Source organism: Nannospalax galili, unplaced genomic scaffold, assembly GCF_000622305.1.
Source record: "Nannospalax galili isolate Female #2095 unplaced genomic scaffold, S.galili_v1.0 scaffold567, whole genome shotgun sequence".
Classification (NCBI taxonomy): domain Eukaryota; kingdom Metazoa; phylum Chordata; class Mammalia; order Rodentia; family Spalacidae; genus Nannospalax; species Nannospalax galili.
In genome coordinates this window covers 691671-705493 of record NW_008357638.1, presented here as the reverse complement: position 1 = coordinate 705493, position 13823 = coordinate 691671, and the positions used below count along the sequence as shown (strand labels likewise).

The 13823-nt window shown below is 41.2% G+C and overlaps 1 protein-coding gene across 6 annotated transcripts in view; it reads left to right on the top strand.

The window, feature by feature from the left end:
- Positions 1-13823, top strand: part of Nedd4l (NEDD4 like E3 ubiquitin protein ligase) — a 364487-nt gene that overhangs the window by 323130 nt on the left and 27534 nt on the right. For all 6 annotated transcript variants that reach the window (XM_008855365.3, XM_008855364.3, XM_029557321.1 and 3 more), the window contains 3 exons: positions 6996-7061; positions 8701-8930; positions 10597-10718. In XM_008855365.3, coding sequence (XP_008853587.1) covers positions 6996-7061; positions 8701-8930; positions 10597-10718 — 418 coding nt within the window. The remainder of the gene's footprint in view (positions 1-6995; positions 7062-8700; positions 8931-10596; positions 10719-13823) is intronic.

Here is a 13823-nt window from a genome sequence, read left to right as displayed (position 1 = left end):
CTAGCTAACCAGTAAGCCCCAGAAATCTTCCTGTCTCTGTCTCCTCGGCTCAGGAATTACAGGTATGTGCCACCACACCTGTGTTTTTCCATAGATGCTGGGGATCCAAACTCAGGTCTTCATACTTTCCTGGAAAGCACTTTTACAAACTGAGGCATCTTCCCAGACCTACTTAAATTTTTAACTAATGCATTTGACAAAGTTAAAACTAATCACTTTCTCCCCTCCTGAATAAAATCAGGACCTGAGAAAACACTAATGGTGTTCTTTCTCACTCGTGGGTAGAATTCGAAACCCACCTTGTCTTTAAACTTCCCAAATAGTCATTCATACTTTATCTTTTCCCCCCAATAGTGATTACTTAATTTGATCTTTATGTAAACGAACTTCTTTTCCTCCCGCAGTTGTCCCCTGTATCCACTCCCCCCACTACTCCCCAATTATCTTCCTGATATAGTACATTACAGGGCATGGTTCTTGGTGTATGGTCTACTGCAGATTCAACACCACTTAGGTCCAACCATTGACCTGTGAAATGAACAAATCTGAGTTCAGACCTGCAATCTGTATAAGATCCCAGGTCACCTCTGCCCTGTAGCACTTCAGAGCCACCGAGAGTGGTAACATCCCTTAGGCTCCAACTCTCGATGTCTGGTTGGACTCCCTCCATTAAATGTTCAGTTCACTGATTCCAGAATGTTCAGGTTTTCTTCTGTCTTCTAGAGAGATGTTTTCACGTGTCCTCTGACCTCTATCACTGATGATAAACTTGCTGTCAATTTTATTGCCATTTCTGGGTGGGAAAATAGCTTTTATCCCCAGGTGATTTTGAATTTCCTTTTATCGCTGATGTTTTGCAACCTCACTAACATGTATGAATGTGTGGTTTTTATGTATCCTACCTTGGACTCAAGATCATTAATAGGGGGATCCTGTCTTCATTGGTATGGGGAGCGTGTCTTCTGCTCTGGAAAACCCTCGGCTGTTGTTTCTTCACGTCCTGCATTTCTGCCCATTCTCTGGTCTGTTTTTATTACTCCGAGCATTTGCTCCACTCTCAACTTTTGTTCTTTAAAACTCTCTTATTCCTCCTCCCTCCTTTGCTGTATTGTGAGTTATTACCCAGTTCCTACAGTTAATTCTTTAAGATTTGTATAATCTTTTTATGTGTCTGTTACTTTAGTGACTCTTTAGTTGCTCAAAGTTATATTTGGTGTGGTGTTTTAAATTTTGCTTTGTCTTTTTGCTTCCTCTGTCCTGTCTTGTTATAATTAATCCTTCATCTTTTATCATCATAAAAGTACTTACTGAGGATCCTTTTTCAGGGTACTCTATTATCTCTGATCCTAAGGGCATTAAATCTCCTCCTTTTTATGACTATAGATTTTCTATAATAGTGGTACATCATTTGGGTCATTGCATACTGTGCGTGTGCGTGTGCATGTGTGTGTGTGTCTGTGTATGTGTTTGTGTCTTCATTTTTACCCTTGTGGGGCTTTGTAAAGCCTTGGCCTGTATTTATAGCCAATTTCTTGACCTGGGTTCCTGCTGCCCAGTTAGGGTAACTGCACCTCATATCTGCTTTGATATAGGCTTAGAGTGTAGATTTATCACAGTCTATGTTTCTTTTCCGTTTTTCCCATTTACTGCAGAGGATAGAGAAAAGCTTTCTTATAACTTCCCTAGGCCTAAGAGTAATTTTCTTGTCCACCTTTCAGAAGTTAAGTTCTAAGCCAGAGACTTTGTTGTGGATGTCTGGTCAAGTTCTGTGTCCCTGTGGGAGATTAACACCTAAACCCAAACACCTATATTTAAGTTCAGAGGCCACTAATTTCCCAAGGACTGTGTCTTTCTCCTCATCTGGTACCTATAGCTTCTCTTTTTGTCCCATTTTAAAAAATCTTAGCTCTTAGTCTGTGTATCATTTTTACATACCTATCAGGAAGGGGTCCTTTCATGGAGACTCAGTGTGCAGCATTTCTGTAAGTCATGGTGCTTTCTGTGACACTCATCACCCAGAGTAACATCTGCTGTCCAGGTATACTGCTAGAATGAAGACCATCTGATGCTTGTACAGCATTTTGTACTGTTCCAAGAACTGTATACTCAACTGATTAAATTTCCCAGCAATCTCCTCAGGAAGGTTAGGCCAGGTCTTACCTTCCCCAGTTTATCTGAAGCTTTCAAGCTAACTGTTGCTGATGGACCCAACAAGTGTCACAATCAGGCGCCTCTTGCAACTCCATGTTGGCCATGAGCTCGTCTGTCCAAGATTTGCTAGCAAACAAATAATGACACAAACATATAGAACCAGCCTACACAATAAGAACTCTGCACAAAAGAAGACAGCATTTTTAATAGACATACCTTATTTATTTAATAATATATCACATACTATAAAATGTTTGGGATACAGAGATAGTGTCCTGGAAACTATTGTTTTAAAATTTGCAACTTAGTAAACTTCACAAATTTGTTAGAAACTTTCTTATATATGTTGAACAGATAAAATGAAAAGATTATATATGACTTTTGTATTACCATTTTGCTTGTTGCAAAATACTCCATATTTTCGTGAAATAAATATGATATTTTATGACTGGCTAATATCTTATATCACACTGATAGAATGGTTCGTGCTATGAAGGCTGGATGGTGTAGAGATGAGAGAGTAGAGGGGGAGAAGATTTCATCAGAAAGAATTCTTGAGATAGTGAGGGGGACTAAGTCAAAGAAGTGCTGAAATGATGGAAAATAAGGAAAAGTTATAGCCTTCAACTGTTAACTGAAAAAAGGGCATAAGACAGGATGGTTAAGGAGGGGAGGATGATTGGAGGAGGACAGCAATTGAGAGATAAGGGAGTGTAGGGACATTGCTTGGGTGCAGCTCTTTGGGACGGAGGAGATAAGAACTGAAGCATCACTTGGTTTTGTGCATTTATTTACATCTCAAATATTTTAGGCTGATTACAAAGGTTAAGCATATTTAATATAGAACTAAACCATCTCAGTCCATAGATATATTAATTTTTCAAATAGGTCTACTTTACAAGTCAAATTATATGCAATATGAGAAGGCAGGTTTTCAAGGAGAAGCAAGTAATTGATGTGCCCAGTGAACAAACCATGTATGTCATCCTCCAAAAGCTGTGCTGTGTGCATGGATGCCTTCTTCCTGGTACATTGCTCTATACTTTTCAGAGGGCTGTACAAACTAGATCTTCCTAGTCCATTATAAGAACAACTTCTAGAGAGGAAAGATAATAGGTATCGGAGGAGAACAATGATAGTTCAACTGTCACCCATCATTCCCCAGAATAAGGAAGACCAGAAATATCTTAGCTACGGTTTTCCACCCACACCTAGTCACACTGTCAGGTTAGAAGGCAGGTAAGAGAATGGATATCATAGGCTGGGGTGATGCTTTGCAGTCTGTTGCTTAGGAAATTTGTCACCTAAGACTATCAAACTGTATACAGCGATGAATATTTAAGCTTTTAGTTCAGCATTTGAGGGAAGGGACAAAAAAATAATAATTGCTGAGAGTATCAGTCTCTTGGAAATGGAAGAATCTAAAATTTACCTGTTCAGATTCTTTTACATTAACTGAAGAGAGACTCTTCAGTGGAGAGGACATGTAACTGAGCTGGCTGGTAATACAGTCTCCCTAGAATAACTGCCTAAGCTGGCTTGAAAAAGCAGAAGGGATCTTTTTTTATTTTTTTCAGTTTAGTCCCTTTAGTCACGGTTAATCCTGAAAGTACAGGCAAATGCTCCTCCATGACTCGATGCTCACTGTTCCCCATCTGTTTCTTCCTTTTCTCTAGTTTCTGCTGGAAGGTGCCTCAGAGCTGCCTCCCCTAGTCACCTTGCACAAAACAATTTCCCTAAACTCCTGTCAGTTTTCCCTTCTTAACATGTACCTCTGTTTATTCACTTCTTTTTCTACCCCCTCCCTCTTTATTAACATACTTTAATTGTACAAAATACTAGGTTTCGCTGTGGCATGTTCATACATGTATAATGTACTTTAGTCATATGCATAGTCCTATTACCCTCTCGTCCTTCTGCTGGTCCATTGCTAGTCCTCCATAATCCCCCTTCTGTTTCCATGTATTTTTTAAAAATCTACATTCCTTATATAAGAGAAATGTGGTAACTGCCTTTTTGAGTCTCTTTCGCTTCCCATGATTTCCCCTTCCATCCATTACCCTGCAGAGGCATCATTCCATTCTTCTTTATGGCTGAACAAAACTGCATTGTGTCTGTATCCCACATTTTTTCATCCATTCATGTGTTGATGGCCATTCAGCCTGATTCCCTAACTTGGTTTTTTTTGACACTACTTTCTTACTGCCTCTGGCTCTCCAGAGGCATGAGCTCCAGGGAGGATTGGGAAAGGACTTCTGTTTCTCGCCCATCATTTCTTTAGCATTTAAAGGGCTAGGCACAGAGTAAGACTTCAGGAATATCTGCTGGGTAGATGAAGAAGCAAGCCACCAAAGAGTGATTAACATATAAGGACTGTGAGAAAATGTAGTTTATGATGGAATGTGGTGCTGATAGAGCAAAGAAAATGATGTCTTTTTAGCTGTCAGAATACCGTGTCCTTGCTGAGCTGGTGGTTGTGTAGGTACTTACTGACAAGCATCAGAACTCATAATGAGTCACTAAATGCAACACTGCCTGAAATGCATGGCAGATGTGGTCAGCTCTCAAGTTTAGTGGAAACTCAATATGAAGACGGGCTTGGAACAGAAAGACCATAGGCAGCATGAATTGCCTTTAAAAGGTTCTTTTATTTTTAATATTTTATTTATTATTTTTATTTTATGTGTATTCGTGTATTACCTGCATATAGGTAAGTGCACCTGTGTCATGCAATGCCTGCAGAGGACAGAAGAGTCTGCTGGATCCCCTGGAACTGGAGTTACAGACAGTTACTAGCTCTCATGTGGGTGCTGGGATTCGAACCTGGGTCTTCTGCAAGAACAATGTTCTTAACCTCTGAGCCATCTCGCCAGCCCCCTTTAAAAAGTTCTTAAACAACACACATAAATAGGATGTCTTGAATTAAGTAGTTGTTTTGTTTAAGTCAGCTCTTTGTGTGATCATGTCTTAAAATAGCCCAAGTTCGTACTATTTGCTACAAAGCAACAAGCCGCTTTGAGTTTGTCTCTTGCAGTTGTATCTGTGTGTATACAAAAACCAGTCCACTTGGCTTCATAAAAGAATTACAGGCCTTTCCAGTCACCTAAAGTCAGGGCCTCTAAGCTACTGCATAATGTAGTGTGTAAAGGTGGTTTAAACAGCCCACATTAAAATATTACTCTGCCAGAAGAGACATAAGAATTTTTTTATTGTTGGTTGGATGAATGGTTGGTTGGTTGGTTGGTTGGTTGGTTGGTGGCCGGCTGGCTGGTTGGTTGGTTTTTGAGACAAACTCTTGTTGTATAGCCCAGGCTGGCCTCAAATTCATTTTCAGGTGTTAGGCTTACAGTCATGTCCCACCACACCTGGCTAGAATATCAGAATTTTGGAATAATTGTATCTGACTCAGACCTTGAGCCCACCTCAGTGGAGCCATCTCTACTTTAATCAAGAAAGCATTTGAATTTAAAGAAATTTTTGCCCAGGGGCTGGAGAGAAGGCTCAGTGGTAAGAGCACTGATTCCTCTTACAGAGGACCTGGATTCAATTCCCAGCATCCACATGGCAGCTAGCAACGCTCTGTAACTCCAGTTCCAGGGGAATCCAATGCCCTCTTCTGATCTCAGTGAGCATGGCACAACACACGAGCACTTAACATACATGCAAGCAATACATTCATACACATAAAATAATAATAATAAATAAAAGAAATTTTTAAAGAAATGACTGCCTGCATGTCCTTGTTTCATTTCTGTGACTGTAACACATAGCCTAACCAAAACCAGCTTAGGACAGCAGAAGGTTATTTCGGCTTACAACTCCTGTTACAGTACAGGAACTTGACAGCAGGTCTACATGTTCTTTCACACAGCATTACTCACTTCATAACCAAAGTGGCAGGAACCTTGGAGGATGTTGCTTGCTGGCTCACACAGGCTCATGCTTTCTTATGCTACCCAGGACCACCTGCCCTGGGAATGGTGCCAGAGGCCTCAGTTGAGGCACTTTCACAGGTGACTCTAGGTTGTGTCAGATTTAGAGTTGAAGCTAACCAGGACACCAAGCAAGAGGCAAATCTGTGACTCTTCAATCCAGGGCTTTTCCAAAATGCCATCTACTCAGTTTTCTATTCCTTGACAATGGTATCAGTCTGCTGCCATTTCTGTTCATGATATTTCCCCACAACATCTGTGTTTTATGTGGTTGCTATTATTTTTGTGGTGCTAGAACGGAACCCAGGCCTTGCATTTGCCAAGCATGCTCTCTACCACTGAGTTTTACCCCTGAGCCTCTGTGTTTTGAGACAGGATCTTGGTGTGCAGCTCAGGCTGGCCTTAAACTTGATCTATAACCCAGGATGGCCTTGAACTCACTATCACCCCGCCTCTGCCTCCTGGCTTCCCACAAAGATTTTAAAAGCATGATGAGACCTTTTTTAAGTGACCCACATAAATCATTTGGGATTTGCATTAAAGTATCATACCCAGTAACTACAGGAGCGAAAGAGTTATACGTATAATTGCTCCGTAACTATGTATTCTCATGTGTTACCCTGACTGAAGTCACATAGAAAGTATATCTAGTTTGTAGTATGCCCCAAAGGGACTTCTTGGCTATTGGTGTAGCTATTTTCAGGGTGAAAGTCCATCTGATACTGACTAGCACTCATCAGTTCCAGGATTTTCTCTTCTCCTATGCAGACATTATGTAAATTTTCTGTGGAAAATACAGAAAATGAGTCTCTAAGGTTTGTGATTCATGAAATTCTCAGAATGTTGGCTCAGTATACATCAAATTTCAAGCATATTGTTTGCATTATATTTGTTTACGAATTTCTCTTCCAGGCTGTTCCTTACTCCAGAGAATTTAAACAGAAATATGACTACTTTAGGAAGAAATTAAAGAAACCTGTGAGTACTCATTGCTTCCCAAGATGCTATGTTTTAGTCCATTTCCAATACCAGAGTTACTTCAGTGAGAACAACCTGTTTGTGACTTGTCTACATATACTAAAAATATTGCCTGCCTTCTTCATTCAGTGCCCTTTGATCCACCTGGATCCTCCATCTGAATTTTCTTTTTAACAGAAATGATATTACATATCAAATCACTTGACGAATTTCCTATGTAATACATAAAAAGACAAGTGATTATTATAGGATATAAAATAATTCAGGACCAGCACCAAAATATATGGTTAGATCTACATCATTTCATGTGGTCACTATATTTATATACATTTAGATATGTATATGTATATATATTTAGAAATATGTATATTTGGAAATCTATATCCTAGTTACATCTCTTTACATTCAGGATTATACTTTTTAACTATATCATGTACATTTTTACATAAAGTTTATAGTATATAATTAATAATACTGTTTAGTACAAGTGTGATTCTTTTTTTATTACAATTCTCACTAGCAGTTTACAACCCAGAGACTCTAAGGTTTTTATAGGGCTACTGAATTACAGGTTTACTGAGTTAGTGTTTGCTACTGGCATGCCTCTCCACCCCCAATCTTCTGTCTTCTGTGCTCAGTGCCTCTCTGTTATGGGTCTTAGTTTTGTCCTCATTTTGGTCAGAAACAGTTGGGGCACTGCAGGGAAAGGAGAGTGGCAGCCTAATGCAGCTCCTCCCTGTTTGCCTGGGGCCACTTCCTTCCTCTCCCTGCTCCCTCCCAATTGATGCTCTTGTTCTGAGCATCCATGCTGAAGAGGCACTGATAGCATCCATTCTCACTCAGAGATTCCAACCTCTGTCCCAAAACTGTAACTTAAGTACCTCATTGATAAATACTTTGAAAGAGACTCTTTGTCCTCAGAAGCTCACATTGGAGCCTAGAGTCTCGTGTTTCCTTGTGAGTCATCCACATGTCTCCAGTGACAGACAGTTCCATGGCTATTGCCCAGTCTCCCTCTGGCTCTTGGGCTGCTCTGTTATACCTGGACCCATCCCAATTAGCAAGGTCAGCCCCAGACCTCATCCTTCCAGAAGGCCATTCACACACCTCACTCAAGTGCTGGGTTACTTTTAGTCATCTTTGTGTTGGGGATGCTTCCCCCAAACTTGGTAGAATGAGGACCCAGCTCCCAATAACAATAAAGTGAATTCATAGGCATCATGGATCTCATGTCCCAACTGGAGTCCCTACCTGAGACAAAAATGGTTCTAACCTGCCTTGGGGGACATTAAGGTTTTGATTACCTGAGTTTAAGTCTCTTTCTTGAATATGTGGAAGTGCCTATGGGTTAAGTACATGTGTTGCCTGCAATGAGGAGAGGAAAAGTTTTTGTGCCCAGCAGATGTTCTTCTGCAGACTGGGTCTGAGCAGCTGTGAATGAATGCTTCTCTATGTCCCATCTTGAGGTTCTCCATCTGCTTGAGGAAAAACCCATAAAGTAGAAAATCTCAGTTGGAACCACTTGTCACTGAGCATTTATTTGAAGCCTGCTATCCTTTCTACCCTTTGTTTTTTTCTCTAAGGAAGCTACTTATATTTACTGTATGATCATGAACTTCTCCTTTTATCTTTTATCTAGGCTGATATTCCAAATAGATTTGAAATGAAACTACACAGAAATAACATATTTGAAGAGTCCTATCGGAGAATCATGTCTGTGAAAAGACCAGATGTCCTGAAAGCTAGACTGTGGATTGAGTTTGAATCAGAGAAAGGCCTGGATTATGGGGGCGTGGCCAGAGAATGGTTCTTCTTACTGTCCAAAGAGATGTTCAACCCCTACTATGGCCTTTTTGAGTACTCTGCAACGTAAGTGCACGGAGGTTATTCAGAATACCTCCCCCCCCCCCCGGACTGCTATAGTTTTATTCTTTTTCTTTTCTTTTTTTTAGTATTTTATTTATTATTTTTATTTTATGTGTACTAGTGTATTACTGGCATGTATGTGAGTGCACCCGTGTCGTGCAATGCCGCAGAAGTCAGAAGAGGGCTTAGGATTCCCCTGGAACTGGAGTAAAGGATGGTTCATAGCCGCCGTGCGGGTGCTGGGAATTGAACCCAGGTCCTCTGCAAGAGCAGTTAGTGCTCTTAACCACTGAGCCATCTCTCCAGCCCCTATACTTTTATTCTTAATTAATTTAAACCATAATGAGAAGACATGTGATCAGCACCACTGATCTCAGTCCCTCCTCACCCCGCTGTCTTTGTAAGTCAAGAACAAGTTCTGATCCGACATAGTGAAAAGTATACACAGTGAACACCTGAAGGTGATTCTTTGCTTGTCAATTCGGATCAAGGAATTGACATTGAAAATGTATTGGGTAATTACAATGGGAGCAGGAGGACTTTTTAATTGTAATATTACATTAAGAGGAGAATTTATTAGTGTCAGAATTCAGAGAGACTCATTATATGAACAGATCATTTCTGAAGTTACACTGCTTTAAAGCAAGCCACGAGGATTTAAGACCCATGCTTTAAGACACAAAGGACCATACTCTTGGTCCTATAATGGAAAAACACAGGCTGTACCTTCCACTGAGATGTCATTATTACCAGGCTTGGAAACTGAGGCATATTGAATTGTTTTCTATCAAACTGCCTCCTGTGTTCTCCAGACTGGGTGTCACACAGGCATCTTGGTTAGCAGCGTTGAGACAGCCACCTTCTGTCCCCAGGGATCTTGAGATCAGATAAACCAAGAGTTGGGCCTGCAGTAAAGATCCCCACATAAAAAAACCTCTCAAAGGAATTAGCCATCCTTGATTACAGAAACAGTCTCCAGAGCTCATGTCCTTGAGGATCCCTACACAACCCTTTACTGGTTGAACTTTCTCATCCTCTCTAGATACCTCATTGAAACATTTGTTATGAACTGTGTGTGTGCGTGTGTGTGTTTTTATATGGAAGTGCACACGCACATGTACACATGCATGTAGAGTCCAGACAACGACCTCAGGTATTCTTCCTTACCTTGATTTCTAAGACAGGGTTCTCACAAAGCTGGGCAACCAGCAAGTCCCAAGAAGCTGCCTCTCTCCCCCAGCCCAGCACTGGGATTATAGATATGTACCACCACACCCAGGTTTTTTAAATGTAGATTTTGGGAAATCAAACTGACATCCTCATGCTTCCAAGGCAAGCACTTTACTGACGGTTAGCTCCCTAGGCCCCTGAAATTGACATTTTTATAGATGAAAATTAGACAACCATCAGCAGTTTCCAAGGGCTTAATATACTCAATAGACCACATGTTACCAGCTCTAGCAGCCTACCATGGTCAGATGCAGAAAAGACTGGCTGACTGTTGGGGTTGCATCCCCTAGCTCACACCATTTCCCACTAGGCTCCAAAGGTTTGCAAGTGCACTATAAAATGGAGTCATAGGAGGCAAAGGAAAGTTCAGCTTCTCTTGTTTCTTTTTTTTTTTTTTTTTTTAAGTGTGATTGGACTTCTCTCTTTTCCTACCCCAAAGGGACAACTACACACTTCAGATCAATCCCAACTCAGGCCTCTGTAATGAAGACCATTTGTCCTATTTCACTTTCATTGGAAGAGTTGCTGGCCTGGCAGTATTTCATGGGAAACTCTTAGATGGTAAGTTATTCAAAAGTCTCGCTGTAATAAAAATAAGACAGTCCTGTGTGTGGGTGGGTCTGAAACTAGGTTTCTTACCCTCCGCATCATAAACTGTAAGTACAAACTCCACTGGTTCTCTTTAGTGCAAAAAAAAAAAGATTATTTAGTTTCCTAATTGGGGGCCTGGAGAGATGGTTCAGCAGTTAAGAGCACTGGCTACTCTTGCAGAGGACCCAGATTCAGTTAGCAGCAACTATATGGCAGCCAACAACCATCCTTAAGTCCATTTCCAAGGGGATCCGACTCTCTTCTGGTCTCTACAGGCATTACACAACACAGGTACATTTACATACATGTAGGCAAAATACTCATATACATAAAATTAAAAATAAGTAAAATTTAAACCTGGGGAATAAATGGAACAATACATAGATTGTAAGTAAAAGCTTAAATGGTCCCCTTTAGTTGGATATATTTTTTCATGGGGGAAATCAAACTTGGGGCCTGGCACATGCAACCGCTTAGTTAGAGCCCCTATGTGCAGGACATTATTTTTCTCTTTCCCATAATAGTAGTCTCTTCCTGGTCTCATCTTGAACACTGAAGACAAAGCATCTGTACACTCTTAACTTTTTTAAAAAACAATATAAGTGTGCAGCACAGAACATTCTGTGTAATGCATATTTTGTTTTCCAGGACACCTTTCCTCTAGTGAGTGCTAAATTTGGTGACAGATGGAAAATCTAATTGAAAAGTTAATTAAAATGATCTAATCCATCAGTATCTTGCCATTGTTCCATTTGTCCCCAAATCAGTTTTTAATTATCTCAAAGTAATATTATCGCTCAGCTAAGACCTTAACCCTAGAGCCCCTGCTAAAATGAATGACAGAAAATAGCTTCATTCTTCTTGAGAGGATAAATCACAGAAAAATTTCAAGACACCTGAGAAATTAGAAATCAACATCCCCACCCCCCATCACACACACACACACACACCCACACACACACACACACACCCACACACACACACACACACCCACACACACACACACACACACACACGCATGCATGCATGCACTTCCTATGTTAAAACCTACCCTACAGATTTTTTATGGACTTGGTGGTTTCAAAAGTAGTGCCTAACATAAAGGAACTACAGAAATCGTCAGGGAAAACTCTTGAGATCTATTTTTTTAAGACTTGGGTGTGAAATGGGTGAAGATGACATTTCAGTTACTGTAGAGAGAGCTGCTTGCAAGGCCCTTATGTTATTGCTTTTATGGAGCCTGGGCTTTTCCAATAAATACTTGATAGACCCTGAGTACTTCTCTCTTTAATATATTTGCACTGCTAGTGGCTGATTGTGATGCTCTGGTCTCAAAATTTTATTTTGCAAGAGGGAGGTAGAATCTGTCTCTTTCTGTTTATATATGCATAATAAGGTGCTTTCTGACTCACTGTTCTTATGTGTATACAGATGATACTTCTTTCTGATTCTCTGTTTATGTGTATATACAGTTGGCACTTTTCTGATTCTGTATGTGTGTGTGTGTATATATTATATATTATATGTGTGTGTATACATATACACACAGTTGGCGCTTCTTTCTGACTGTCCATTTGTGTATCCAGTTGTCTTAGTTAGCTTTCTATTTCTTTGCTAAAATTCTCTGACCAAAACCACCTTGGGGAGGAAAGGCTTTATTTGGCTTAGACATCCCAATCACAGTTTATCATTGAAGGAACTCAAAGCAGGAACCTGGAGGCAGGAGCTGAAGTGCAGCCATGGAGGAACATTGCTTACTGGATTGCCCCCAGTCTATGCTCAGCCTGATTTCTTATGTAACCCAGGTCCACCTGCCCCGGGATGGCACCACTCACAGTGGGCTAGGCCCTCCCTTATTGCTCAGTGATCAATAAAATGCTTCACAGACATACCCACAGGCCAGTCTGATAGAGGAAATTCCCAAATTGAGGTTTCCTCTTCCCAAGTGAGTCAAGATAACAGCTAAAGCTATCCAGCACAGCAGTTAACACTTCTTTCTGATTTCTTTTTGTTCATACGTATATACTGTAAGTTGCTTCTTTCTGGCTCTATATACGTATGGATACAGTAAGCACTTCTTTCTTCCTCTTGGTCCATGTATATATGTAGTTAACATTTCTTTCTGACGCTCTGCATATGTATCTGGAGTACATTTGTGGCTTCAGGTCCCTCCTTAGATTGTCAGCATGTTAGCCCCCTTCTAAGAAGGTCAACTCATTCACCACCAAGTAAGAAGACACTGTCAATTACCTTGGGGGAATATAAGGAAGTATAAAATATGATCCTGACCCCAGTAGTGATCTCATATTTAAGAGAGGGAAAGAGAAAGAAAACAGAGGAACAGCAATAATGGCCTCCCTGCTGCAGGGCCACATGCAGCTTCCTTTATTTGTCAGGAGGCACAGTGCTATTCCTTGGGGCTGAGTTCCCTGAATCATCAGAAGCCAGGTTGATTTCAGAGGAGCCAGAGCAGGCCAGCAGTCAGCTCTGAAGAGGGAAAAATGGAGAGAGGCAAGAGTGGACAGGGATCTGAGACTGCTGAGATGTCCCCACCAAAGGGGATTGTGCATGTCAGGAATTGCAAGTTAAGCCATGATGCTTACAGATGTGAGGGTCCCCCTGGTCTTCAGTTTCTCAGCATGTGAATGCTCCATCAGCAGGGCTCGCTCAGCATACCTGCCCCTGGGGTCAGCTTCATGTTTCTATCTCACTAGACATTGGCACATGCCATCTACAACCCTGGACCCACACTAAGCCAGGGTGAGGCTGCCTGTGCCTCCTGTGCCTTAGGGACCTGGGTTGAGAGTGGAGGACCTAGGTTAGGAGACATGTGTGTAGCCTTCCTATGGACAAGTAAATCATAGGTACCCACAGGAGAGCATCCTCCTGGTTGGGGACTTTTCTCTGCCATGACCCTGTGGCCCCTGACAGCCCTCATGAACAGTTGCACAGGGGCTTCTCTACACAGCAGTGTGTGTCCAGGAACTGATACTGAAATGCAGACAGAGTTTCTCACTGGCTCAGTGCTGCCCTGGGAGAAGTCTGTCCAGGCCCTTTTCCGGCCTGGCCTCCCTA